The sequence below is a fragment of the Melozone crissalis genome, unplaced genomic scaffold (genome assembly GCF_028551555.1).
Source record: "Melozone crissalis strain CALT ecotype California unplaced genomic scaffold, PUWL_Pcris_2 ptg000004l_1, whole genome shotgun sequence".
Taxonomy (NCBI): domain Eukaryota; kingdom Metazoa; phylum Chordata; class Aves; order Passeriformes; family Passerellidae; genus Melozone; species Melozone crissalis.
In genome coordinates, this window is record NW_026535782.1 from 41,273,091 (window position 1) to 41,288,111 (window position 15,021).

Below are 15,021 nucleotides of genomic sequence, written 5' to 3' on the forward strand. Positions count from 1 at the left end.
TTAAACTGGGATTTAAGCTGAGATTTAAACTGAGGTTTAAGCGGAGATTTAAGCTGTGTCTGCGTGCTGCACCATCGGAGGGTCAGTGCAGTTCATTCCCCCGCCCCGGAGCAGTGGAGCAGCGCAGCGCCTCCCCAGCAGAGCAGCCGAGCTGCCGGCCCGGGGCTGCCGTGCCGAGCGGGGACAGAGCAGGGCAGCCCCGGCACGTCTCGGTCCCGGCACGTCCCAGCCCCGGCTCTCCCACGTCTCCCTCGACTCCCGGCTCTGGCCCGGGGCCAGCGGGGCCGCAAAAGCGCCCGGGCGCCCCTGCGAGCCCCGATCTCCGCTGGCTCGGCGGGATGGCAAAAATCCGGCCCGTCTGAAGAAGGATTGCAGGCGTTTGTATGTGCTGGTAGTTCCCGAGCCTCGTATGTCCCTCTCGTAAAACACAGCAAGGATTTTCCCAGATAAAAAAAGGCACATCGCTTGGCAGAGAGTCACATCTGCACGTACACGAGAAGGAAAACATCCTGAGAGCGCTGCCCTCGAAACAAAATGCCCAAGAGCTCAAAGGCATGGAGGGGAATGGAGAGTGCCATGATGGAAGCACGTTCGTGTCTCCTGCCTCCTTCCTGCCAGCGACCATCAGCCATGCCGGGCCAGGAGCCAGCAGAGAGGCGAGTCCTGAGCTGGATGCCTGGGCTGGGTGCCTTCATCCCAGGAACCAGGGTGGCAGGAAGGAGAAGAGTGGTGGCTCTGCACAGTCTGGCCCCTGAATGATGCAGGGACTCGCTGCCTGGCACTGTGCCCGTGTTCTTTTAAACTTGTCATCCCACTTTACAGCAGGAACCCTCTGCCTTCCTCACCAAAGCATAAACACAGAACAAGGGAACAACGAGTGCTCATTCATTGCACGGTTGTTTGTTTCAAGAACCAAAGTTTATATAGTTGAAGCTCCCACATGCCACTTTCACCTTTCACCGATGCCCCTGCATCCTGGTAACTGGGATGTGACAGAGAGAAATAAGCAGAGGAGCACTTTAGCGTGATCTAACAGCAGAGTTATTTGATCTGGGGTTTGGTATGCACTGAAAATGCCAGTGGTTAATGGACTGTGAACATGGTGCAGCAGCTCTTTGCCTCCCTTCTGGCACAGGAGTCTGTGCTTCATGAAGCTCAAGAGGATGCTGTCCTTTGTAGCATCTGTCCCACTCATCTAGTGACCAGCCTGGTTTTACTATTCATCCATCAAAGCACAGCTATCAATATACAGATATTTCTAGCCTTCATTAAAAAAACCCTTTGTGAATAAAATAGAAAAGCCTGTCTCGGTAGATCAACTTTGATCTCTGGTTTTGACCATTAGCCTGACTTGAAATTTCCATGTCTTCAAACATTTGGTTTAGCTCCTGCTACAATTTTCTAACACAGTGCCTAAATTTAAAGACCATGTCTATTTATGTCTGAGGTTTTAACATTTCCTCCACTTGGAATGAACATGGTTTATCACATCCTCTAAACCCCAGGGACACTCCAGTGAAGAGAGAGCACTGTCAATGTGAAAAGCAGGGATATTGTCCCAGTTTCAGACCCCTCATCTGTGCCAGACTCTTACCCAGATCAGACACCTCTGTTTTCTCTTCTGCACTTAAAGCTCACCGGGGAAAGGAGGACACACACACCAAAAAAAAAGTATCAATTCTGTAATAAGAAGAAGACAAATCACTCTTGTCAAATGTATTTTTCTCTCCCTAATGGGAAGTACTTTTTATAGGCTTTTTATTTTGGACACGGAAAATCATGATGTGTCTGTCCTCTATGTGCAGTGCCCAACAGAAGATTGTGCCATTCACCGTATGCGTCATTTACTCCACGTGCCAGGTTTCTGCTCAGTTTTAATTTACTGCTTCTGAGGGATTTCATCCTCTCCCTTTTGGGGATTGTTCAAATCAAACAGTGATTATTGTTGGCTCTTTCCATTTTAGGCAGCCACCATCACCATAGCTTCTTTAAGTGCTTTCATACAAAAACCCACAACAAGAGTGGAGCTTGCTAAGAACTCAATGTAGTATCTGGTACTTTTCCTCTTCCAAAATAACTGCTTCAAGTAAAGGGTTTGTTTGGTTTCTTAGGCTTTGTACAGTTACTTATTTTAGGTTGCTTTATTTAGTTCCTTGTAGTGAGCCAAAATTTTCCTTTTCTCAAATTCAATTAGGTCCTCCTGGCTATCACACTCGTACCACCATAACTGCTCCTCCTTCCTTGACATTTATATCCTCCAAAGCTTTGTGAGTTATTATTATCACTCTCTTCTCTATATATTCTTGTCATTTGACCAAATTATACATTGGCTTTGTTTAAACATTTTAAAGCATGGAATCACCAGGGAAAATCAAGCATCCTTTTGAAGTCTTTCTGGACTCTAGGCACCTCTTTAGGCCCCTTTATATCCCCTTTAGGTCAAATACTTGTACTTTGTGGTTTGCTATCTGCCTCTTGGCAAGTGTGCAGTCAGTCCCTGCCTGTCTTGGGCCGCTGACCTGACAGAGACCCAGTGACAGCTCTCATGACCCACCAAGTACAGAGAGGGAGCAGCCAGCTCAGTGCACAGCCCAGGATGAAATGCACATTTCAGGTGCAAGAGCAGATGAGGATCAGAGGGTGTGTGTACCCATGGCCAGCAGACACAGGAGGGCAGACTTAGGGCAATCACGTAGCTCACTTCACCCTCTGCTGGGCACTTTGCTGGGGAAGAAGAGACTTCATCTTTCAGAATATTTGCATGTGATAAGTGCAGGTCACTGTAGGACTCAGCCAGAATAGGGACAGTGACTGTCACAACCTGTGGCATCATCAGGATAAGCCTGCCGTGGAGCCAAACCAGGGTAATGTGCTCACAGAAGGCAAATTATCAAGTCAGCAAGAAGGGACCTGCAACATCTCAGGGAGAAAATTGGTAAAGGGTGGCTAACCCTCAGTCTGTGTATGCAGCAGTGAGAACAGGGGTGCTGGAGAACTGCTGACATCCACAGCAGGGGGAGCAAACACAGGGTCTCTCAACACACCAGGGCCCAATGTCCACACATTGGTGGATTTCCAAGATTTAGATATCTGGAACATGGTGGCAGCAGAGCAAGTTGGATTCCTTCTCTACAGCAGAAACAGTAACAGAGTTGCAGACAACGTCCAGGAAATAGATGGTGCTCAAGATACAAGGCTGGACAATATTAACCTAAGAGATTCTCTGAAGACTAGGTTACTATGAAAAAAGAAGCATAGTCACAAAATACAGATTTATATATTTTTTCTTATGTTTGGGGGAGAATCAAGGGGTTGAAAAAACATGTCAGTCACTTTACCTGTACCTTCATCTGTCACATGGTGCTCTTCTGCCAATTAAAACAGCCTAAAAACAGTCTTTGAAATTCCAGCTCATACCTTTATTAACACACCCCAGCAGTAAAAAACATACTGAAAAAATTACCCCTGCAGGCTCCTATCCCATCTGTGACAGAAACCAGCAGAAGATTATTCCCAGAAAAGCTCAAGAGAAGAATAGGATAATTTGCCTACAGAAGAAGTGACTTCTAGTCATGGGCTTTCTGAGGTTGCTCTGTGCCCTGAAGCTAATAGGATTTTATCTGTCAAACGTGAATGAGAGAACAAAAGTAACAACCTCTGATTATCCTCTTTTTCCCCTCTCTAATCTTACTTAAGACTTAAACTGACTCTTGTTCTCGATGGTCTGCAAAAGTCTCACAAATAACATTATTCAGTAGTAAATAACACATTTCCTGTACACACCCAACTTAATTCTGTAATAAACACGTCTCCTGTTACCCACTTTGAAAGGCATCCTTTTTGGGTTCAGTGAGTCCTCATTCAGTATAGGAGCAATCAGGGCACTGTAAAACACCTTTACAGACTTTGGTAGTTTTTGCTTTTCCATTATGTTCCCTTTTCTGAATGTCTCCCTGTAAACTAAATAATCACAGGGGGCTTCAGCATAGCAATATCCTCCTCCTTTTAATCATATCTGTCCTTCAATTCCAACCTACACTCTTTCTCCAGTATCCTTTTTTATAAAATGAGATGCCCCTGATATTTCAGGCAAAGCTGCCTCCTGACATTACATACTGACATCACACACATTTCTGGAGAAATCAGCTCTGTGAGAATGCTTTCTCATCAGCCCCTTTAACCAGACATTTAGCTCTGACAAATGGCTCCCCGGGAGCAGGAGGAGTAGAGGAGCTCTGGGATCCAAGATGCTGAGCAGTCCCGGTGCTAACAAACCGCCCCCGGGCACTTCCCTGCTTTGCGTGGGCTCCATCAGAGGGCCCTGGGCTCCATCAGAGAGCCCTGGCCAGGAGCCCGGCACTCCTGCTGTGTTGCCAGCAGCTGGAGGAGCTTTTGGTGTCTGACAGGCAGCTCTGCCACACAAGGGTATCTTTCTTTGGGAGCAAATTCATCTGCCCAGTTTCAGCATTGTGCTGCAGCAGGGGCACGGGAAATTGGAAAGTAGCTCCACTTGAATTTCTTTCTTACTTCCTCTGTTTGTGCCTCTTTGTTCATCTGGAACACTCATTCCTGGATTGGCTATTTTGTAGGAACATCAGGCCTGTGTGAGAGAGGCTGCTGCTGTGTTCCCCAGACAGCATTACACACATTCTTCCCCCCCCCCCCCCCCTCCATTTGATCCCTCTTTTCTCAAGCATAAATCAGAGTACTAAAATTTCTCTCCACAGCTTTCCCCCCACTGTTTTTAATATATATATTAAATCACATTTATAAATATATCTATAAAGGTTTCTTATCACAATTATAAGTCTTGTTATTAAGGCTGAATGCTATGTTGACAAGACTTACCCAGACTAGGGAGAATTTTGGAAATACCAGGCATGTTACTTGGGTCGAGGTAAACAGATGAAGGTAGTAAATGGAGGCAGAAGATGAGGCTGCACTCATTTTGAGGAATATCAGCATACTCTGGCATTGTATTGCACAATTTCCCTATGGTCCATCTTTGTCTGGGCACTGCCAAAATCCTGCTCCCGAGACCATTTAATGCAGCTAAGCTTATGAAGGTGATTGCTCAGATCAAAATGCCAAAGGAACTCTTTCCCAGTGGATGGTGATTATTTTCCTCTAGTATTTTCTGCCTTTGCAGTCTGTTTGCTGTGAAGCCTGTGAGGCCATGGCAGTGTCCAGTTTTACTGACTGAGCCTCTTGGACAGCACACTCTCTGTCCAGCACCTCTTCCAGAGAGTGGGACCCCACAGTGCAGCTCCCCAAGCTCTGAAAATAGCCCTGAACTTTCCCAGCCTCTGCATGTATTCCTTGGAACTGCAGCCCTGCTGGATGAGTCAGCTCTTGCAGGGTGACATCACAGCTGAAATCAGAGCCGGGCTTTGCAAAGAGAAATCCAAAGATCCTCTTGTTGCTTCATGGGAAACATCGAAACGAAGTAAAGATGAGAGTGTCACACACTTCCTCTCCCCGTGCTGATTACTCATCACTCTGGGGAACCCCCAGGGTTGTGCAGGGATCAAATCTCATCTTTCCAAATCCTCCAGCTGCACCTTCTCTGGCAATGAAGGATGGAGAACACAACTCCTTGGAGAGCAGACCTTGGAGTCAGAACAGCAGCTGGGAAGTTACACAGCCCTGATGAGGATGTGCCAAACCAGAGTGGCCTCCAGCATCTCCTCCTTCCAGCAAGCCTCTGGAAAAGGAGGCTCCATCCAGACTGGTCTGGCACCAGAAAAACTTTCCCAGGTTTCTCAACTCTTTGGTTGTCACAGCCTCTTGCTGCACTCCATATATCTTTGTATAAAATGACCTCTGCAAATGCCACGATAGGTGTAGGATGACAGGGATATAAAACTGTGTGCAGCTCTTTTCTCCAGCTAGTTGCACAATTATATGACTGGGATATTACCAACACACAGACTCTGTGTTTGGATTCATGATGATTTAGTCTGAAGACCGAATGGCAGGATAACAAGACAGACCTTTTAAATGTAATAGTCTTTTGAGAAAATTATGTGCTCTGTGGTTTTGCTTAAAAACAAAAGGCTAGAAAAAGGGCACTCTGTCTAAGTTGCCTCAGATGTTTCCACAGCACTTTCAAATCCAGTGTAGTGACATCTGTTGCCAGGTAAATAAAATCAGTGTGGAAATATTTACTCTTGCCCCTTACTGGGACATAAGTGGCTTTACACTCTTCTAAACACAGATGTGAAGATGCCTTTCTTGGCTCTTGAATTGAGGCAAGAACATTAAGTTGCTGTCAGGAGAGTAACTATGGTTTCTTACTCCCAAAGACTGGAAATGCTCACTCCTCACCCTGTAACTCTCTTAGCTTTGTTCTGCTGATTGCTGTGTCTGTCTTCCTTATGCAGCTTTTTGATTAAATTGCTGTAATTTAGCTATCGCTTCACAGGTGGCAGAGACTCTAGACTCCTCCTCTCTGTTCTCTGAAGTCCCTAATTCTATTACAAGTAATTGCATTGCAATCATATAGATCCCAGACATTTTGCAGTGGGAGGCCAGAGTCACAAGAACTGGTAGACCAGAATTTTGGCAAAGATCACAGTGTGACATGGAATGGAAAAGCCTCCAAATGATTCTAATGCCTTATCCATTCAATGTGCAGATTAATAGAACAGCAGCAAAAGCTGTGATGTCATGTGTGGTTAGAAAGGCAATATTTGTAACATCTGAAAAAACATTTCCCCTCAAGCTGAAAGGGAAGGTGAGTGTCAGATCAGTGCATTTGTGTGTCACTGTCTGTCACCGTGGCACTGTGGGAACAGACCTGGGAGGCAATGAACCAGCACTGGGAAGTCAGTCTAGGGGAACAGGCAGGAAATGGGGCTTAGGCACCCATGACAAACTCTCCTGCTGCATAGCTCTCCTCTGATTTGGGGCAAGTTGCATGCCCTACTGGAGAGTCACAGGCAGCCTGGCGATGTGAGTCTGGCTCCATCTAAGGGAAGCAGGGAATACTACAAAGCCCCAGAAACGAGTTGGTGTCTGTTCCAGTCCTTTCGAGCCAAAAGACAATGGCCAACCTTCACCTCTTCTCATAAACCACAATGTAGCTTTGTCCCTGCACTTTTGAACCGATGAGTTTGTAAACTGTGTTATTTACTATGGTAAATGCTTTTCAATCTATGTGGGTCACAACTTGGAAGTCACAGCCTGAAGTTAATGATTAGTGTATTCTTTGATAGAAGACAGTAATTATTAACCCTGGACTCTGATACTAATCCACACTTTTAAATGAGCACTTCACTTCCCCAAACAATTTCTTTATTGCAATTTCTCGTGCTTGATATTTGTCTAAAGGACATTTTAAAAGGATTTCAGTTTCCTTTGCTGTGTTTCCCCCATATGTTACTCTTTCTTTGAGCAGCTGAGCAGGCAAAATCCTCTTTTTGTGTAAAGGGCACACAGGAAGGCAGATTCCTCACCCAGCAAAACTTAGATTAATAGAAATACGTTGGTGTTTACCAAACTGAAATGGCTGACCCATTTCAAAACAGAAAATCCTTAGTAAGACAGGAAAATGGGTGTCTCTAGCATTTTGAACAGTCATTGAACTGCCTCTCTAAGAGGTTTAAGTCCTTGCCCAACTCCTTTCTCAAGAGACGCTTAAACTGCAGGGATTTTAGGACAGAAATCAACCACTGATGTGCAGGTCATGGAAACAAATAATGAAACCATGTGAAGAGCAGAGTTTAATTTAAAAAGTGAAAGTAACTGGCCTCAGTGAAGGCAAGGAATCTTGTTGGGCACTTTTTCCAATTGTCTCTTGCTTGTTAGGACTTGATTAAATAAGGCTGAGAACACACCATTTCCTCCAAGTTTTACAAAGCAACCCTGAAGTCAACTGCTCCGTTTAAAGCTCTCACAAGAGGTCCCAACACAGCAGGACTGTGGCACCACCGTGGGGGGGTGCAGCAGCTGCCTGCTCACAGCTGGACATTCACAGCCCTCTGCTTTCCATGAGGGGCCCAATCCTCAGTGTCCGCAGCCTACTCCTCCTCCTCCTGTGTGCCAAGCACACTCCAGTACTCCTGCATCCTCCTATTCCTTCCCTGCCCAATGCTGTCTGGCACACCCTCCTCCTCAACCTCTGCCCTGCAGCCTGTGAGGAGGGAATTGTAGGCTCTGGCTCGAGGTCAGACAGGGAAGCTGAGCTGATCAAGGGATGGACAGTGCTTGGTCTGCTGTAAGGGCTGCTGCAGCCCTGATGCAGGCAATCATGGCTCAGCAGAATCCGAGTACATGCAAGTGCTCACTGGGCAGAGGTGCTGCAGGGCTGCCTTCCCTCGAGCACAGGTCTTGCAGGAGCCTGGCCACAGCAGCTGCTGTGCAGGCTCTGCTGAGCCCAGGGCTGGCAGTCATCCCTGTTTGGCCTGCTGCCTCTGGAAGGATCTTCCCCAGCGCCCTGGGATGTCCCTGCACACTCTGGCTTGTGGGTACACACACACACGTGAGCACCTGCTGCTGGGCTCTGTGCAAAGCACTGGAAAACCTGGGATCTTGCTGAGCTGCTAAGATGCATGTTACCAGTCAGAAGCCAAGATGGCAGAATTCATTACTCCCCCAGAAATGAAGCTGGACCAGTCATCTGTGCCAGCAAGGTTCTTTCTCCATCAGGAGATGATTTGTCCTTCAGCCTAATGCCGAGGCACTGTGTTAGGCATGTTCTGAGCTGTTGGGTCATTAAGGTTTCTGTAATAGTTTGTGGTTTTAAGCACAGTCATCTTTAAATGGCTGAAGGCCATCCAGGCTTTAGTGTTAAGCACCACATTGAGCCATTTTATGAACTTTATCTTTAGAAACACTCTTAGGTACACCCTTTGCTTTGTTCTCTTTTGATTTTTTTCTCCCTCCATTCTTACTTGCTTTTCTTTAAAGAGAAAGGAAATCCAAATGCAAAAGTGAATCTAATGCTAAGTCAATGATGACTAAGACATCAGGTCAGGAAAATCAAATATTTCTGCATAAGATCCCAAGCTTGTTCATGGTAGGCACCCAGAAATAACTTGTAATTATGCAATAGAGTTCAGAACTGCACATTCACAGTCTCACTGTAACTGTACTGAATTCTACTGTACTCTGTCATACTGCACTGGTGCCTTCTTTGTTCAGTGCAAACTTTCATCCAACATTAAATCCAATGGATTTCATTTAATAGACTTCATTTGCTGCCTTTACTAATGCTGCAGATGTTCTTATGCATTTGTTAATAAAATGTGAATTTAATTGATTTATTATGAGTCTTAAGGAAACTGAAAGCTACTAAAAATAACGAGGCCTTCAAAACTAAACCAAAAAATATAGCTCACATGTAATATGAGTTCTTCACTTGTCCCTGTTCCTGGTGAAGACAGTAAGATTTTATGGACAAACAGAATTATTTCTTTATGGTTTCCTCTACTGTATATTTATCAATGCCTGTAAATACCTTTGGAAACTTAGAAAAGCAATGTAGTACCTACTGAAAACAATCTGTAACAGGCAGAGTTTGTAAATCAGCTCCATCTCTTAAATGTTCATCAGTTTGAAGGAAGACAGAGTGAGTAGGACTTCAGTTTGTGAACTGGAAATAGGGGCAGAGCTGTGAGTTTTGCCATCACTTTGTGAAAAGCCCTTGCACGCATCATCCATCCTCCCCTGTCCTGTAAACAGATCTACTAACAAGTCTCCTAAACAAATGATTTCAAGAATCGGCCATGCACCATTGTTGCTAAAACTGGCAATGTAGAACAGGAAGACATCCTTGCTTTCTCGTTCACTTGGAGTATTTGTCTCAGACCCCTAAAGAGCTGTTAGAAAACATGGGAGAAAGGAAGCTAAATATTCCTGACTTATCATTAAACCTGAAACTCCCAGAAATATCATCATGCATGGGAATGTTTTGTGTTTTTGACTATTCTTCCACTAAACTACCTCTGGAGGGCTAACCCTGTCAAACAGCAGGAAGAAGAATTATGTTACTTCAAAGATTTATGTGTGTAGCCAAAGCTGAACTGGATCCCTGGGAAGGAAAAGCAAAAAGCTGTAAATGTCAAGATTGAAAACCAGGGCAAGATAGGGGCTGACTGGCAGTAACTGGCTAAGAATTTGGTTCTTCTTAACATGACTTGTACCATCAAGCTTCTTATCATGAAGTTCACAGATTAATTGTACACGGCACAAACATTTTTTCCTAACTACTTCACATACATTGCTTTGCAGTTATATCATGTCCTCCAGTTCTCCGACTGTAGGAGAGAAGAAGGAAAGGCCCACGAAGCCTTTTTTATATCACTTGTTATTGTATGCCTCACTTTTTTCTTTGTTTTGAAAGGTGATCCTAACTTTTTCAGCTTCACAGAGCGAGCCAATCCTTCGTAGAGCATTGTTACAGTCTGTGTCACGACTCACTAAGCAGGGTGAGAACATCGCTGCAGGTAAAGAGCACTGACTATTTATAATGATATTGTAACACTCCAGCTATGGTCCCCTCCCTGCTCCTCAGGGATGCCATCACTCCTCTCTTTTCTGCACAACCCCACCGCAGTTAACCAAAGTTTTCCTTATGGATGTTTCACCCACTTGCACCATTTATTTTCGTGGCTTTGTAGCACATCATGAAGCTTCGTGGTCTCCAAGAGAAGGAGCAGAGCACCGGGCAGGCGGGCTCCCGGTCAGTCCCAGGTCGGGCAGCGGGAGCGGCACAGTCCGGGCACACTGCGGCTGCTCTGGGACTGACACTCGGCTACCCCTGAAACCGCTTTTCACACATGACAGTGTGGACAAGTTAGAAATGCATTTCATTTGACGATTTCTACTGGCCAATCCCTAATTTCCAATGAACTTGCTTCACTGAATGGTATCTCCTGATTTCCGACTGCGACAGGCCGGCGATGAAGCCGAACAATCACCACGCCGCTGCTTTTACTTTACAGCCCTTACGATCCAGCCTCTGCCGGGAACCCCCCGCTCCCATCCAAGGATCAGGGGAGGGCAGTGCTGGGCGAAAACACGGGAGAAAGGAAGGAAAATACTCCTGACTCGCCACGGAACCCGAAGCTCCCAGAGGCGCCCGCACGCACGGGCTGTCCCATGGCTCTGACCCTCCCCCAGTCACCAACGCACCCTCACAGCCCACGGCGCCACAAGGGCGGCGCTGCGCCTTTAAGGGCGAGGCCCCGCCCCTCCCCGCCCAGCAGGCACCCGCCCCCTCTGCCCCGCCCGCGATGACCTCACCTCTGCCTTTCCATTGGCTGACCGTCCCGTCAGTCAGGCGGCGCACGCCCCTCTCTCCCGTTAGCTTCCCCAGGTGCTCTCGGTCCATTGGTCGCTTCTCGTGCCGCTCACTAGCGCCTCTGCGCTGTGATTGGCGGGGCTGGCGGGGGGCGGGCGCTTCCGCGGTTGCGAGGCGCCGGCCGGCGGTGGCGCGGCCGGGCTGCGGGAGCGGGGGCGGCGCCTTCTCCGCCGGGGACGGGCACGGGCGGGTTCGGGCGAGATGGAGCCGTGACCAGGTGAGCGCGGAGCTCCGGCTCGGCCGGCACTGCGGCGCGGCCTGGGGGAGCGCCAGCGGCAGGCGGAGGGAGGGTGGGCGCGGGCGCGCCCCGAGGGGCCTCCCCGCACCGGGGCACGGCCGCTCCCCCTCCGCAGCCCCCGCGCTGTCCCCGCTGCCCCGGAGCGCTCTGCGCCCCTCCCGCCCTCCCCCCTCAGAAGGGTCCGGGGCGCTCGGCGGGTCCCTGGGGGCGGTTCTGGGGGCTCCCTCCGGCGTTCGGGGCCGGCAGCGCTGACAGGGGCTCGCAGGGCTGGGGCGGGCGCCGTGTCCTGCCGCCCGCAGCGGGCTGCCTGGAGCGGGGCGAGTTCCCCGCGGGGCGATGCTTGGCCGTGCATGGGCGCTTGTGTGCGGTAACAGCCGCGGGTCCCTGCCGTGTGTCTGCCCCTCTGTGACCGTCAGTTCTTGCATGGAAGGGGACTGTAATTCTGTAATTTCACGTCTCCCCTGATCACGGATGAAAGCTGACAGTTCTATGTGTGTGTTAGTGGATATAATCCTCCTGAGACCTTTATGGTCTGGGTCTGCGTAGCCTTACTCTGCGCCATGCAAACTTTGTGTTCACAGGGTTCTGTTTTACAAAAGGAGCCGTGAGTGAGCTGAATAAAGGGTTGCAGGTTTGCTGCTGCCTATAGCAATCCCCTTCTGGTATCTTTTGTCCAGACAGCATCAGGGCCTGTGCTGTGGAAGTGCATTTTAACCTACCATCCATAGAAAATACATTTTGAAGGCATTAAAAATGTTTCTGTTTAAGTCTGTAGCTTCTTTTCTGTGTCTTGGAACCCAAAATGTGCTTTTTGTTTCTTGGTAGGATCTGAAGACACAGCTCTGAATATTTGGAAAGTATAAAATGTAGCTATTCTGGGCTGGATGTGTATATCCCAACGTTCTGTCTTTATTTTAAATTTATATTTGACATTAGAGCTAGTTGTGGCATAGCTGACTTATTGGAAGTGTATTTTTTACTTGTGTGTTGGTTTTCAGATAAAAATACAAATGAACTTCCACCACTGATTTTAAAATACATCTGCTGTTTGCACAAAACTCCTCACTAGGTTTCTGTAGAATCCATACTGTTGAACTGGTAGAAGTGTAACGCCTTTAGATCTTCATAAGCATTTCCAAAAATATTTCAGTCATTACTGAATATGAAATGACAGGGGCACCAGTTTGTTCCCATTTGCTGCAGTGATTTAATGAGTGATCTAATAATTGTGATTAAATAGGATCTAATAATAGAATTTAAAATAAGTGTGTGATCTGAAGCTGACTGTGAACTCCTTTTCTGTTCTTCAGATTTGTGCTTTCTGCTGAAAGGAGAAAAAGACTTGGGGCTAAAAGCAAAAGCCTTAAGCTTCACCCAAGTAGGTGAATTTGCCCTTCTTAATTACCAGATATTGGCTTGCTGAGCCCTTTCCTTTCCTTCCTCACTTATAATTTAGAAACCAAATGTGATTTCTGGAAAAGAGTGAAATATTGCCAGTTACAGCTTCTTGAGCATCACACTGTTCTGTACAAAATGTGAGCAGTGCTGTGTTTGCTGGTTCCCACAGTTGTGGAAGGAGCTTTAATTTCTCTTTAATTGAGGCCATCCACTCCTATCATCATGTGGGAGAAGGCTTCCAAATCTTCAGGCAACAAGCAGATCATGAAATAAAATGCAAAGAAAGGGAGTACAGAAGACATTTTGACGTAGAACTAAGAGAATGTGGCATTTTTCCAAAAGCAGTCTTTAATTTTTCCTCCTCTTGAATATGAAATAATGGGAAACTCTAAGTTTGGAGGAGGAGTGCTTGCTTGTGTTTTTTTTTAATGCTGACTTCTACTGGCATGGCAAAACAGCAGCATTTTTCACAGATTTTCATCCTTGAACCTCCAGGTGAAATGTACATTCAGGCAATAAAAGTACCCTTTAATTTAATATGATGATAATAATAATAATAATAATAATAGCAATCCCTACTGAATTTCCCTCACTATTGAGCTGTGATTAAATTCCTGTATGGTATTTGGTGGTGAAAACAGCAGCTGTACTAGAGAGAGAAATATCAGAACAAAAAAGTTTGCATGATGGAGCAGAAAGCGGATGAATTCTTATGATGTGTCAAAACATTATCACAAGATTAATTGTTGCACTCATTTGGAATGTGCAGGGTGTCTCCTTATATGCTTTTTACTCAAAAGCTCAATGTATAGCAACTCAACACTCTTCTGCCTTTCCTTTCTGTACTCAGGTGTCCTTCCTGTTTGTAGATAATACAATTGGACTATCTCAATATCTGTTTTCGTACTGATAACTCAGTATTTGATTAGGATTCCTTTAGAGGAGTACAGTTGACTTCCTCCATGTAAAAAGTGGTAATAATTAACAAATCATATTACAATTATACAAAGCTCTTCCTTAAAAATTGGTTGGTTTTTTTTTGGTTTTTTTTTTGATCAGTTGTGTCCTGAGGGTCAATGTCTTTTCCTGAGAAACTGTTGGAGAGGAAGCAGAAAAAGCAATTGTTCAGCAGTCTCAAACTGTCAGACACCTACTCTGGGAAAGCCAAATTTAATTATTTCCTGTTATACATATTTGCTGAACTGAACTGAGACTGCAAACAGAGGATGTGGTTACACAGACATTTCTTTTAGTGGTGGGGCTGTCTCAAACAGCTCCCATTCCCATTTGCCTTTTCCCCCCTCCCCACCATGTGCTGTCACCTCCCTCAGCAGTGATGTGGAGTCTGTGGAGCTGCATGCTAGGCCAGGTTAGAGACCTGATTTTTAATCTGGGTGTGTTCTATTCCTCTCCCCCCAAATAAAAAACGGGGAGAACTGCAGGAATGCATAGCTGGAGTGGAGGAGTGCATTAGTAAGAGCTGCAGCTAAAAGGAACTATAGTTTAAAATTGTTCCTATGGTTATTCTTTTAGGTGTGGGTGTTAGATGAAATGGATGAGTTTGTGTGAATTCAGAAATGAATTTCTTTGTCAAATGCTCTCTTCAGTTTTTCAGGGATGCTGTGTGTGTGGTTAATGTGTATGTTTTACCTCCCAACCTCTGAATGCTTTCTGGGGTGCAAACACTGTTGAGTGGCTTCTTCAGGGGAAACAAATGGCATTGGACTGAGGAGAGTTGTCATTACCAGACTCAGATGTGCCCCACTGGTCAGTCAGAGCCTTCAGATGGTTAAATGTGGGCTGTCCTTGCAGAGGGTGAGCAGTGCATGCAGCTTGTACAGGCATCTGCCCTCAGTCTGATCCTCTGTTTTCACATGTGAAGAAACAAAGCTGCTAACAGTATTTCACTTCCTTCGATCCTTTCCTATTTCTTATTCACAACACTTATTTTCCACACAGACAAATCTTAGAAATTGTCACTTAGTGTGGTAATGTAATTGTTTAAATTAGTTTGGTTTATGTTTCAGAGATTGATGTAATGAATTTAATTTGTGCAACATTCCTTTCCATTTCCCTCCCC

The 15,021-nt window shown here is 46.1% G+C and overlaps 1 protein-coding gene across 1 annotated transcript in view; it reads left to right on the forward strand.

The window, feature by feature from the left end:
* Positions 1-554: 554 nt before the first annotated feature.
* The window catches only part of MRTFA (myocardin related transcription factor A), a 106,048-nt gene continuing 91,581 nt past the window's right edge, over positions 555-15,021 (forward strand). Inside the window, exons 1-5 of the mRNA XM_054279770.1 lie at positions 555-656; positions 10,346-10,448; positions 10,623-10,797; positions 10,947-11,181; positions 11,362-11,522. Of these exons, the coding sequence (XP_054135745.1) occupies positions 555-656; positions 10,346-10,448; positions 10,623-10,797; positions 10,947-11,181; positions 11,362-11,522 (776 nt within the window). The remainder of the gene's footprint in view (positions 657-10,345; positions 10,449-10,622; positions 10,798-10,946; positions 11,182-11,361; positions 11,523-15,021) is intronic.